The sequence below is a fragment of the Aythya ferina genome, assembly GCF_964211825.1.
Source record: "Aythya ferina genome assembly, chromosome: 3".
Taxonomy (NCBI): Eukaryota; Metazoa; Chordata; class Aves; order Anseriformes; family Anatidae; genus Aythya; species Aythya ferina.
The window spans coordinates 1,229,552-1,243,390 of record NC_140298.1 but is presented as its reverse complement, the minus strand read 5'-3'; the positions used below and the strand labels follow the sequence as shown (position 1 = coordinate 1,243,390).

Below are 13,839 nucleotides of genomic sequence, written 5' to 3'. Positions count from 1 at the left end.
CCTGGGAACGAGCTGTTCTTCCTCCCCTTCCCCAGCCTTCCCTGCCTGGCAGCCAACGTCTTGTAGCCTTTCCAGGGGCCACAGGCTCCAACAAAGCAAAAAAGGAGCTGTGGGCTCTTAGCAGAGACTCGGGCTGAAAGCACACCCTCCTGGTTGTTTCACCAGCAGGATTAAAATAGAAGGAATGAGCCATAAATAGTGGAGAACAAGAATAATGTTAAAAGGACAAAGTTAAAACCAAACAAGCTGGAAATGGCTAATGTAATGCTACCTCGGTGCAGCCTGGTAAGTGCAGCTCCAGCACTGGTCTTCAGTTCCTATGGCTATGTGCTCAAGATGCCCTTGAGGGCGATGCTTGTCTGCAGCAAACGGAGTAAGCAGGGCTTGGGTCTCCCAGGCTTTCTTGTGGAAAATGCCAAAGTGTTTTTCCTGGGGAATTTTTAGGGAGGGGACCTGAAGTTTATCCTTATAGATGAAGGGAAGCTCAGGGCTCCTTGGCACCTGCTAAAGCTTCTGCTGAAGCTGCTGTTAAATTTGGCAGGTGACTTTTTTTGCCATGACCTCCACTCCTTGAGCCCACTTTCTGCCCCATGAGGAATTGCAGCCCTGCAGCAGTTCACCAGCTTGGTCCCGTGTGGCAGTGGTGAGCCCAGGCTTGTGGGACAGGGCGCATCCTTGCCATGACAGCAGCCTTGTGTCCCCCATGGGCAGCAAGTGTCCCCGCAGCCTGGGCAAGGGGCTCATGCCTAACTCTGCCCTCCCGCAGGCCCCCCCCTGCCCCGAGGCAGGACCTGGCAATTAGCCCAATTACTTGCCTGGTGTCAAGGGGCCACAGCGGAGGCTCCTCGGTGGCAAGGGCGATGGCAATGATGACTCAGCCGAGGCTGTTAGCTGTGTGACGGGCCAGCGTTATGGCTTTTTATTTTGTTGGGCTGCACAGCATGACTGGAGAGCACAGAGCACTGGGGGGATGCCCCAGTCCAGCGCCTTGAAAAGCAGGGGTGGGAGCAAAGTCATCAGCAAAGTCATTCTGCAGAGCAGCCCCCGCTTTTCCCCAGGGAGAGGCGGCCTGGCTGTGCACATCCTCACCCCATGGCTCTGCCCACTGCCTGCCAGGGGATGGGAGGAGCTCAGGATCTCTCCTCTGTTTCACAGAGGACCACATCTTCTCCCCAGACCAGTGGGAGAACTCAAAGTGTTGTCCCCCATTGCAGAGTTCAGATGCAGCGTTTCCAGTGGCCCCTGCTCACTGCATCCCCGCAGGGGCAGGGAGCCACAGCGCAGCAGGGATGGAGAAGCCACACGTGTTCCAGGGGAGGTTACGGCATCTGGGCTGCAGAACCGGTGCCACTGCTGGCACAAACCCTGCGGAGCAAAGCCAAGCACCAGCTGCCCTCCGGTGTCCTCCCACCCAGGTGCGCAGCCATGGGGGCAGCACTGCAGGGGTTTGCCCCCTCTCTATCTGGGATCCCCTTTGCCAGGATGATGGAGGCTGGGTGCAGGGCACCCTAGAAGGTGGTGGTCTTGGCCAGGAGGGTGCCAGGCTTGCAGCAGGGCTCAGGGTGTGCGGGCTCCTGCTGGCAGGGCAGCGACGGGCACATGCAGCCCTTGCCCTTGTCGTCACCCCGGGGCACGGCGCAGTAGTCAAGGGGCTCTTCCTCCTCCTCCTCCTCCTCGGCAGCCCCCGCCTCAGCGTGGCAGCAGCAGAGGCTGGCGTCGAGGCAGCGGCGCAGCACGCCATGGAAGGAGTGCCGGAAGTTTTCAGAGAGGAAGCCATAGAGGATGGGGTTGGCGCAGCTGTTGGAGTAGCTGAGGATGAGGGAGGCGTTGTTGACCGTGGCATCCAGGCGGCCAGGCAGCAGCAGGTTCACCAGCTGCACCACATAGAAGGGCATCCAGCAGACCACGAACATGGCCACCACCATCAGCACCAGGCGTGTCAGCTTGCCCTCAGAGCGCCGCCGCTGCTGCCAGCCCACCCGCTGTGCTACAGCCCGCATCTTGCCCACGATCAGCAGATAGCACAGCCCCATGGCCAGCACCGGCAGCAGGAAGCCCAGCAGGGTGGTGTAGACCACGAAAGCGGCTGACCAGGCCGGGCTTGGCCACAGGAGGTTGCAGGCCACCGCCTGGCCGTCACGGGTGGTCGCCGTGCCGGCAAAGATGGGGATGGGCGAGGCCACCAGCAAGGAGAGGAGCCACACGCCCCCGTTGACGATCTTGGCCACACGTGGGCGGCGGTAGGTGGCCGCCCGCAATGGGTGCACCACGGCAATGTAGCGGTCCAGGCTGAGCACCGTCAGGCAGAAGACGCTGGTGAACATGTTGAGCCCGTCTACACCCAGCACAGTGCGGCACAGCGCCCGGCCGAAGGGCCAGTGGTGCAGGGCAGCTGAGGTGGCCACGAAGGGGATGCTGAGCATGAAGAGCTCATCAGCAATGGCCAGGTTGAGCAGGTAGATGTTGGTGGCTGTCTTCATCTTGGCGTAGCGCAGGATGACGAAGATCACCAGCGAGTTGCCCAGCAGCCCCAGCAGGCACACCAGGGCGTAGATGCACTGGATCACCACCATGCCAGCAATCTCACCCGCCCTGCCGCCCCATGCCGATGGCCCCTGCAGCTGGCCAGCCTCTGTTGAGGCTGCGCTGGTGTTGGGGGGCATCTCGGAGGTGGCCCAGAGGGGCAGCTGCTCAGCGTCGACATTCATGCTGGGGGTTGCCCATGGGGGGGGGACACCGGCGGGATGGGTGCCAGCCTGCAGGCAGGGTGCAGGGCAGAGAAGGGAACAGGAGCTGTGGCATGTGGTGGACGTGGGGCTCACTCCCCTGCCAACCCCTCAGATTGTGGCCGAGGGCCCCCATGCCCCCCCAGCCTGTCTGTCCCCTCCCAGCAGTGTTGTATCCCGGGCCAGGGGCCCCCTGGTGCACTCAGGGGCTGTGGGGAGGGAACGGGTGCAGCATGGGGCACCCTGGCAACATCGCCTGGGAATCAATGCCACCCTCTGCCTTAAGGAACCTGTACGGATCCTAATGGTTTCATTATGCTTCCCCCCCCCCCCCCCCCCCCCCCAAGGGAAAGCAAGCAGAATGTGAAAGCAATCTGGAGATATTTTACCTCTCAATCCTTCAGGGATTGAAAGACCCCCCCCAGCCCACTGCTGAGGGGCAGCGGCGGGTGCTGCAAGCCACGCTGGTGAGGAGCTCCAGGGGCTGCTGGCAAGGTAAAGTCCTGCTTGACCTGGATCAGATGACCGGCAGGATCCAAACCTTTTAAAGTGAAAGACAGACCACGCTCTCCAGTTTTGAATGCAGGCGAGTCTCACTCACCCGCCTCACCTGTGCCATGTAAATAAGCTTTCCCATATGAATAAATAAATACGTATCTATACAAAAGCCGATCTCTGATCGATGCTCTCCACTTGCCAATCCAAAACAAAGCACCCGACATACCCTTCTCCCTTCCCTTTCAGGTTCGCGGCGTTCCTCTTGCTCTGGCCGTGGCCGAGGGAAGTGCGCTCCCACCCGCCGCCGTCCCAAGCCTGCTGCGGAGGCGGGGATGCTGCAGTCCAGCACCGCGGCAGGGAGGGCCTTGAGCCCCCAGCTCTGAGCGGGGGCTGCGGGGGTCCCCCACGGGTGGGAGGCGATGGAGACCGGTTGCCCTGGCGACGGGAGAGAGGCAGCGCGCCCCCCGCGCTCGCTCCCGCATCCTGCCACGCATCCGTCATCCTGGTGCACATCCCGCATCTTGCCATGCATCCCTGGGTGGTGGCTGCCACAGCTCCTGCGCAGGTCCCTGCCCCAGAGTCCGGCCTCGGGCAAAGAGCTGGTGGAGGAGGGTGCAGAGAGCGGTGATGCACCCAAAGCCTTGTCTGAAATCAGAGCCTAGATGGAAATCATGGGGCAAAGGGTGAAAGGGGGCCGTGTATAAAAGGGGCTCAGAGGGCTGCAAAGCCTGTCCCAGACAGGCTGAGCTCTCAATATAACACACAAGATGTTTTCTCCCCAGCTTTGGGTAAAAATTGACTCACGGAAAGCTGACCCCACAATCAGTAAGATTGTAAGGTAGGTATGCTTATGCAGTGCTGGGCGGCATGGGGGGTAGTCCCACCAAAGTCGTGTGCCCCTAACACGGCGACTTGCTTTGGTTATATGCAGTAAAGACTTACATACGCATGACGTTTCCCAGTGTGCCTATACATATTCATGACCTGCTCCTGCTTAGTATTAAAATTAGTTCCAAGAAGTCATTTCCATAAACTCCTCCCCTCTGCACTTGCGCGGTGCCTTCTGGTGGTGGGCGCTGAGGGTTGTGGGGATGAAGTAAGATGTCTTCATCCGGGCTGAACTTTTCACATCATCTTCTTGCGCATGCTCTCTGAGCCCCTGGTCACAATCTAGGCCATAAGGTTGCTTTGGTCCGGTTCTCCAGATCTGAGGAGCCCCTGTTATCTCGAGGCCTTGCATGTTTGACATCCTTTTTTAAGAACGGTCCTCCTTATCTCTGAGCCCTTGGTCACAGTCTGAACCATATGGTTGGTTCGATCTGGTTCTTGGGGTTCCAGGGGCTCCTGTTATCTGGAGGCCTAAGCGCAGCACAGACACATCGCAAATGTAGCACATATTAAGCAATGAGTGTTGCCTACATATTCATTCTTAATCAATTGCTCCCTAATTTCTAATCCCATGTTTCAGTCCCCCCTTTTCTGGAAAATCTAGTGAATTCTTTTACTTTATACAAAAATTCTTCTTCCCCGTCTCTATGATATGTACCCTTCAATGCCTTGCCATGTACTTTTATCAAGGAAGCTAATATAGCCATTCATTGTAACAATTTCCAATTACAAGCAAGTATTACAAAAGACAATATTAAACTTATACCAACTAATATCAGTAAAACAATAATTGGGTGACACAATGTGTTCAAAATCCTAGTTGTAGTTGGCGACCATCCAAAGAATGCATCCCACCAGTTGTGATTTTTGTCTTGTTTTACTCTTTGCAAAGCTCTGCTTATTTCCTTTGTATCATAATGGAAAGTGATTGGAGTCTTCTCTCCATTTTCCTGAATGCTTTTTAAAATTTTGATCAGGTCTTGGTGTTTAACTAGTTGCTTCACTAACGTGAGGTTCATCCCAATAGCTGTAGGTAATAACTTGTGATACATTGTGTTGTTAGACTTGATCAACTGGTGGGATGCCACTGGTGCCAAATATAGAAAATCACACTCGACGATTCTAACAAAGTTACGAATACAAAAGTTAGAATGATTTTTGCTAGGGAGAGTTATGTTCTCCTTATCTACTTCGACAAAAGCACAAGCAGTTCTTAAACACACACAGCCTTGACCAATATATACATGCACAGTCTTTTGACTAGTGTTTGGATGAATTTCAAAGTGGCAAACACCTTGCTCTGTGTCAAGACATACATCCTGAGCATCAATTGTGTTGCTTTCACAAATAAATCCTTGTTGTTCCCAAGTAATGCATGATTCTAGATTTACAGACTGCCATTTCCCATTCTACATCTGTGCCCATGTTCTGTGCTCTGAAGGACAGAGCACTGTCTCCTCGTGGTTTAATCCTAGTGCAACGATGGGGTGGATAACATAAACTGTGGCATTACGTATAGTAAGCACAAAGGCAGTAACCATGTTAACAATGGGATCATAGGTAAAATTTACCAGAGTCCACCAAGATTGGAACTTCTTCTCAAAATCATTGGCATTGTCCCAGTCTTTTGGACTTCAGCTGGAAAAATGCCTTCACTTCCTTCCCTAATGATCAAGGCAGCTGTTGCCTGCATCCATAACTGTGCTTGTATACAACTAAGCGCTAAAGATACATTATCTTGAACCACACTAAGTGCACCTATTATTAGTTTGTGTTCTTGGCCTTCAGCCTTTTCCCATCTCGGTAACACCTTTGAAACTTGCCATTGGCTAGTTCCCAATGCAAATAAGGATGATTGTAGTGGCTGTTGTCCCACTGTTGTAGGAAGTACAGCCAAAAACAGCCAATTACTACAGTCTGTGTTAATATAAAATTATACCAGCAATCTGATTTACCTGGGCAGATACAACCTTCTTGTTGGCCACTTTTGGAAATCAGTTTTACTAAAATCCCCGTTACTTTCTCGTCGGTCATTCCATTAATCATTCAGCACTCTATTTTAATTTCATCCCCTACGGTTCTTTGGTGTGTCCACTCTTCCCCTAATTTTTGCCATTCTTATAATGCATACAAATGGTCACCATTTGTTTACCAAATAACCATAACTGCTAACTTTCCATTAATGCTCTTATCCTCTGTTGTTACGGCTTCGGGCCAAGGCCACTCACCATTCTCTATTATCATAGAGGCACCTTTTTGAATCACAATTACAACTTATAAGCCATAGAAATAAAACAATTCTGTTAACTAAATTCCTACTAACTATATTAGTAAATACTCCTGACCACAATGTACTCATTTTGCTCGACTGAGCTTTAGTTTCAGTTCACCGTCACCTGGCGTTACTTTCCAGGGGTCTTCTGGAGCTTTCTTCACTTGAGAATGGTGAATCCAGGCACTCTGTTCCTTGATCTTAATTGCGGTGAAGGTTGCAAGGAGCACCTGGTATAGCCTTTCCACTGTGGTTTCGAAGTTTTCTCTACAAGAGACTCAGTTACCTCTCAGGCTTTGGCAGTCTTAGTGGGGAAAGCCTCTGGCCATCCTGAAAAGGTATCTGTTAACACCAGTAAATATAGACACCCCCTTTTTCTTGGAAGTTCAAAAAAGTCAATTTGCCACTATTGCCCAGGCCCATGGCCTTTTCCAATTTGATACAGTTTTGGTCTGGGGGCATTTTTGGGGTTAGTCTGGAGACAAAGATCACATTGTTAAGTTATTTAAGTGATGGTAGCATATAAGTTCCTGGCAATATTTTTTCCAATTAGATAGTTATGCAAAGCGTCTATTCTCCAATGTGTTTTCCGGTGTTCTTTCTTTACCAGTGACCACAATAAATTGGAGGGGATGACTAGCTTCCCTTCCCTTCTTTGGTAATAGCCCATCCCTCTTGGTTGTATTTTCCTTTCTGACTTTCAATTAATTTATTATCCTTTTTGTTATATACAAGCTTACCTTCAAGGGGAATTTGCCTGTCTGGAATCAGGGCTCCCTCTGTTGCTACCTCCCCTTCTGCTGTTTCTGTTGCCTCTCTATCTGCCAGATCATTTCCTTCCTCCAATTCTGAGCTCACCTGCTGGTGTGCCTTAATGTGCATGATTGCTACCTTTTCAGGCAGCTGAACTGCTTCCAATAATCTCATTATTTAGTCCAGATTCTATTACGTCTTTGCAAGTGGTACCTGCATACCTGGCATGTTGTTTTCCGCTGAGGACATAGCTGCTCCCATATTTCCACATCATCAAAAGGAGTGTCCTTCAGATCTGGATGGCTGGAGTAGGTAGCTTCAGTGGTCTCCAGGCAGTCATGGTGTACTGGCTCCCCTTGGTTTCTGCTGAGTTCAGGAACCTTTGTGGGAAAAGCCAGTGACCACCTTTTACTTCCAGCACTGTGGACACTGTGTGAGACACTAGCACAGTTATTTTCTGTCCCAAGGTGAACTTACGTGCTTCCTGGATATTTAGCACCACTGCTGCAATGGCTCTGAGGCATCCCAGCTATCCCTTGGCAGCAGCATCAAGCTGCTTCGAAAAATAAGCAACTGCCCTTGGATATGGGCCCAGATCCCGTGCTAGTATTCCCAGAGCAATCCCCTGTTTCTCAAGGGAGAAGAGGAAAAATGGTTTATTCACATCTGGAAGTCCCAGAGCTGACATGAGAGCCTTCTTTAGTTGGTCAAAGGCTTGTGTGGCCTCCTTTGTCCATTGGAGATCCCTGTTCCCATTTGCAATGAACGCATACAGCAGTTTTATAAGCAATCCATAATTATAGATCCACAATCTGCACCACCCCGTCATTCCCAAAAAGGTTCACAGTTCTTTTATTGTCTTGAGTTTCAGGGTTTGACATATCGCTTCTTTACGATCATGCCCCAAGGTCCATTGTCCAGCACTAACCTCATAACCCAGGTAGGTCACCTTCTGCTTTACCATCTGAGTGTTCTTCTTTGATACCCTGTACCCCTGTAGTCCTAGAAAGTTTAGGAGGCTTACTGTCCAGGCCACACATGCTTCTTCTGTCTGGGTGGCTATAAGGAGGTCATCTATGCACTGCAACAGCCTTCCTTCTCCTGATGGGGCTTTCCAGGTCTCCAAGTCCTTTGCAAGTTGTTTTCCGTATAAGGTGGGTGAGTTCTTACAGCCCTGAGGCAACCTTGTCCATGTGCGCTGTGTTTTGCACCCACACTTAGGGCATTTCCAATCAAATGCAAAGATTTTCTGACTGGCTTCATGGAGAGGGAGGCAAAAGAAGGCATCCTTCAGGTCTAAAATGGTAAACCAAGTTAGCTCTGGTGTTAAGAATGTTAATCAATTATTGGGCTAATTCCTTCTCTATCTTCCTTTTTCAAGGGGTACTGTTTAAGTGCATTTTTTGACTTCCCTGGATCATACTCCAGAAAACACTTGACTTAGGATTTCCTCACTAATTTCCTCTTTAGTCTCAATAGCTGTCAATATCAAACTCAACACTTCCACATATTTTTGATCATTTACCTCCAGAATAATCTCCCCGTTTTTAAATGAAATGGTTGCTTGTAATCTTTACAATAAATCTCTCCCTAGGAGTGACTCCAGGCAGTTGGGTATGTATAGGAACTTCTGAATGCCCCACTGTTTCCCATATTTATATTTCAATGGTTTGCAGAAATATGCTATTTCAGATTGGCCAGTTGCCCCCTTCACTACAATGTAATAATTCCCCACTGATACTAATGCTTTATTTAAAATCGAATATGTTGCCCCCGCATCCACTGTAAGTTCCACCTCTTTTCCCTCTTTCCCCAGCTTCAGTTTTATAACCAACGGATCTGCTGGGGTAGATTCCCAGAGTCCTCTTTAGTCGTCTTTTGCATGTGTGACTACCACCTCCCTTCTCTGGTTCCCTTTTCCATTTCTATTCCGTTCTGGGCATTCCTTTTTCCAATGCCCAAATTTCTTACACAGGGCACATTGCTCCTTGCAATGCAGCCCCTAGTTGGGGCTGTTCCTGTCTGGGCCTCCTTTTTCCTTCTTCTCTAATAACTGCTATCAGCCTCTTCTGCATGTTTAATAGAGGAAGATAACAGTCCTCTCTCCTTCCAAATTGCCCCGTGTGCATGCACCACACCAAAGGCATATCTCAAATCTGTCCAAATGTTTGCCAGCTGAAAAGCTCTTATCAAGGTGATGATTTCCACCTTTTGGGCTGATGTTTGTTACCGCATATCCTGTGAGGTGAAATCCCTGGCAGACGAAGCTGCTGCCATCTATATACCAATCCTCCACATCTTCTAGGGGTGTTTCCTTTAAGTCTGGTCAGATGGAGTATACCATGTCCATGCTCTTGATGCACTCATGAATGGGTGATCTGGAAACTCTGTTTCTGAGGAAAGAGGCTGGGTTCACAGTATTAGTGCCGAAAAAAAATGTAGTGAACTAACAGTCCATTATACACATTCCTTTTCTTCTTCAGTAGCTATCATTTGCGTATTGCAACAGTGTCCCCTTTTCCCAAAGGGGTCTTTCAAACTTCAAGATCACAGTTCCCAAATATGGTGGGGCTATTCTTGAACCGCTATGGTAACACTGTCCAAGTAAGCTGAGTTTTCCATCCTCTATTATTATTTTCCCACTCAAAGGCAAAGAGTTTTTGGTTTTCAGTTGCCACGGGCAGGTGGAAAAAGGCATCCTAAGGCATCCTTTAAATTTAGTACCATGAACCAAACTCGATTGTTTTTCTCATTTTGTAATTCCAATCATTTTTCCCAATTTAACTTTTGAGCATTGCAAAAAAAAAAAAAGAAAAAAAAAAAAAAAAAAGAAAAAGAAAAAAGCTTTTTCCTGTTGGCCAGTTGCTCCTATTACATTTACAGACTAATTAACACGGAGAAAGAAGCTCCCATAACCAACAAAAAATTCAAGCTTCATTTCTTCATTCCCTAGCTTTATTTCAACCAGCCAACCTGCTAGGCTAGATGCCCCGGCTCCCCATCATTCCTGACTGTTGTAAGTTTATCCTGCAACCTAATACAATTTCTTTCCGATATCAGGGGTTGATTGCCCTAGAAAGAGGCTAACCAATTGCCTCTGTTTGTTTTCTGAAGCCGGGCCCAAAATTTATTTATTTATTTATTTATTTATTTATTTATTTTCTCTTTGAAAGTTCCCTGAGCGGTTCCATTAGCAATCTGAGCTCACACATGAATCAGGTTGTTTAAAGAGTTAGCTGCTTTTCTGTTTCCATGACAACTCTCTCGGACCCATTACGGTCCCTCTGCCCCAGAGGGCTCACACCCATGATCTCAGCCTCGGGTTGAGGCAGAACTATTAACATTCCTACATCCTCTTTCCCTGCTCATTCAACTTCAGTTTTGTCAAATACTACATGCCACGCCTTTAGCACCTTCAACAACCCTTTTAACACTTCCTTTATCTTTCTCCAGCACCAAAGGCTCAGTCAGGGGCCAACTTAATTCCATACATTTTCCCTCCAAGATACTGAAACAATATATCAATATACAACATTTCATCCCATTTTCCTCCCCTCCTCAAAAACATTAATTGCAAGATACTGTTATAGTCCATTGGTCCATAAAGTGGCCATTTAGCTTATACAGTGGCCACCATTGATTGCAATACTTAGTGAAAGTCCTCTTGCTTTGTGTCCCCCCAGTTCTAACAATATCCTTCAAATGTGCCAATATGCACCCAAGGAGGCTTTCTTTAAAACGTCTTTGTTTTGGATATTACCCATTTCCTTGATTTTATTTATTTATTTATTACTATTCCTTACTAGTTACTGTCCATTCTTTCAATTTCCAGGCAAATCTTTTTACTGCAGGTTTTTACTGATCTTCTTTGCAAATGTCCCAATTCTCTGGGATTAAACTCTTCTTCCCACATACAAATTTTACTATTTCAGATTATTAATGAGCCCTGTTCCAATCACAAATCCATGGGACTTCAGGAAAACATCCGAAGCCCTCAGCCTTCCGTCTTCTAGACAAACATTTCCACCTTTTCCACAAAATTTACATTTCAACAGGACCAAATTTCAAGCCAAATGACAATTTTTCTCATACACTTTGTTAGTAAGCCCACACAAAACAAGGAATCACTCCTGTGTATCCGTCAATATGAGGGTTTAAAAAGGTATTGAGGCCTAAATAAATCCACTCTCCCCCTTCTTACCAAATTCCCAGGGCTCAAGCCCAAACCACCAAAGAAATGACTCTCTCCGTTCTACCGCTTTGATAATCAGTCAGTCCCCTTCCCCCCTCCCCTCCTCCAGTACTTGGGAAACTGACCAAACACCACAGCAAATACACCAACACTTCTCAACCGTTAGTTACTTAGATAATGCTCCCGCCTTTCTTCTTGTCACACTCAAATAAAGCACTTGAGAGCAAAAAGGCTCATAAGATACACCGCCAGGCCCATATATTGGGCACCACCAATCAAACCTTGGATAAAACAGCCCTTCTTTTAGGTCTGTCATGCACTTTGTTCGTCTCCGGCCGCTCCCCTCACAGAGAATACCGCGGATCGGAACTCTGCACTTGCTTCGCAGCGACACTGCGTCTCACACAGAACAATCACACAATCACACAAAGAGGCCTCTAGCACATCTCAATAATACCACAAGAATATAATTTAGAATGATATTACCAAACAAGTAATATACCAAGCAAGTATTGTCTCTGACTGTGTTCTTCATGGAGTGACTTATTACGCTTTGTTTCAAACCCATACCCTTACACAAATACTTTCAACACAAAATACCTGGACATTTAAGAATAAGACATACAATTATTAACACTCCAGTTAGTATCCCTCCAGCAGATGAAAATATTATCCAGGTAACCTTGTCACAATTGTGAGAGGCCCGCTTACCCTTCTCCTGCTTCTTATACAGTCATTAGCAGGTCCGTCCTGGCTCCCAAAACCAGGACGCAGCAGTAACCTCAGATTTGCTCGATCTGCTCCCAAAATCGCTAGCAGCTGGTCTATCGGTCAGCAAATCCCCCTTGACCGCTCCATCAGTCAGCCTGTAGGGTACACTCCTCCCTTACAGGGACTATGCTGCACGCCAGTCGTCTCTGCGTGATTTACCAGCTGCCCCGGCCACGTGTACGACTTACGGGCCTTTCCTGTACTGTAAAACATACCGTTTGTCCGCAGCTTCAGGAGGTCTTTGTCTGCTCTTGTGGTGAGTGGCTGAGAGTGGAGTCCCCTCCGAGCAAAATAATCAGGGTGCACCTAGGGGCGTCTGCTCCGCAGCCAATCCTGCAGCCGAGCACTCTGGCTGGCTCACCAAAATGACTCACGGAAAGCTGACCCCCACAATCAGTAAGATTGTAAGGTAGGTATGCTTATGCAGTGCTGGGCAGCACGGGGGGTAGTCCCACCAAAATCGTGTGCCCCTAACACGGCGACTTGCTTTGGTTATATGCAGTAAAGACTTACATACGCATGACGTTTCCCAGTGTGCCTATACATATTCATGACCTGTTCCTGCTTAGTATTAAAATTAGTTCCAAGAAGTCATTTCCATAAACTCCTCCCCTCTGCACTTGCGCAGTGCCTTCTGGTGGTGGGCGCTGAGGGTTGTGGGGATGAAGTAAGATGTCTTCATCCGGGCTGAACTTTTCACATCATCTTCTTGCGCATGCTCTCTGAGCCCCTGGTCACAATCTAGGCCATAAGGTTGCTTTGGTCCGGTTCTCCAGATCTGAGGAGCCCCTGTTATCTCGAGGCCTTGCATGTTTGACATCCTTTTTTAAGAACGGTCCTCCTTATCTCTGAGCCCTTGGTCACAGTCTGAACCATATGGTTGGTTCGATCTGGTTCTTGGGGTTCCAGGGGCTCCTGTTATCTGGAGGCCTAAGCGCAGCACAGACACATCGCAAATGTAGCACATATTAAGCAATGAGTGTTGCCTACATATTCATTCTTAACCAATTGCTCCCTAATTTCTAATCCCATGTTTCAAAAATCAATTTATTTTTTTTAATAAAAGTGCTCCCACTGGGACCTGGCAAAGCATCAGTGCTGCTTGTGGCCACCACCCGCAGGGACTGTCCTCCCAGGGGGCTGAGCTGCAGGATGGGGAGGGAGGCAGCCCCCAAAAGCAGCATAGAGCCCTGCTGCACACATGTGCGTCCCTGTGACTTTCTAACTTATCTGAACAAAGCTCACGCACACGCTGTCACTCCATCCTGCACTGGGACGTCACCGGAGCAAGAGAATTTTTTCTCACTTGCCTGCATTTCGTGCTCCCAGGTCCCTGCATTGGGCAACCTCCTGTGGGAGATTCTGGGAAGTCAGGATGGAGCAGAAAGCTGTCAGACAGCTGAGTGAGCGAGCACATTTGTGTGTGGAAGGGATTTTGGCCACAGGGACAGGGATATTGACAAATGCTTATATTATATTACTGAGAACAGGCTCTACATGCATGGGAACGCAGGTATGTGTTTCTTCTTGGTGCTTAAATATACGACCATACTTAATTGTGCAGCTGGCAAAAAAATTGGCGAGGACATACTGGCTTAAATTTCACGGAGGTGGAGAAGCAGAGCAGGGACTGGTGCCCACAGCTGCAAACTGTGCAGCAAGGGGTGCCAGAGGGGGGAGCGTGGTGGCAGGTCCCCTGTGCCCACAGGGTCTGCCTGGCTGCGCGCAGAGACCTGGGG

The 13,839-nt window shown here is 48.8% G+C and overlaps 1 protein-coding gene across 8 annotated transcripts; it reads right to left on the bottom strand.

The window, feature by feature from the left end:
• Positions 1–887: 887 nt before the first annotated feature.
• On the bottom strand, positions 888–13,091 carry SSTR4 (somatostatin receptor 4). Of its 8 annotated transcripts, none has more exons than XM_084512278.1 (3): positions 12,316–13,091; positions 3,116–9,543; positions 888–2,756 (listed from the first exon to the last, which is right to left on the bottom strand). In XM_084512278.1, exon 3 carries the CDS (start codon positions 2,706–2,708, stop codon positions 1,509–1,511), a length of 1,200 nt encoding a protein of 399 aa, XP_084368404.1. In that variant the 5' UTR covers positions 2,709–2,756; positions 3,116–9,543; positions 12,316–13,091; the 3' UTR covers positions 888–1,508. The 8 variants fall into 8 exon arrangements, with proteins under 8 accessions (XP_084368404.1, XP_084368406.1, XP_084368405.1 ...); XM_084512280.1 differs by having other exon boundaries at positions 3,116–9,530; XM_084512279.1 differs by lacking the exon at positions 12,316–13,091 and having other exon boundaries at positions 3,116–3,267; positions 3,451–9,910.
• Between the last annotated feature and the right edge of the window lie 748 nt (positions 13,092–13,839).

Bases quoted from the DNA above. Each gene is read 5' to 3' on its own strand.
- SSTR4 (XM_084512278.1), bottom strand. From the start codon at position 2,708: ATGAATGTCGACGCTGAGCAGCTGCCCCTCTGGGCCACCTCCGAGATG.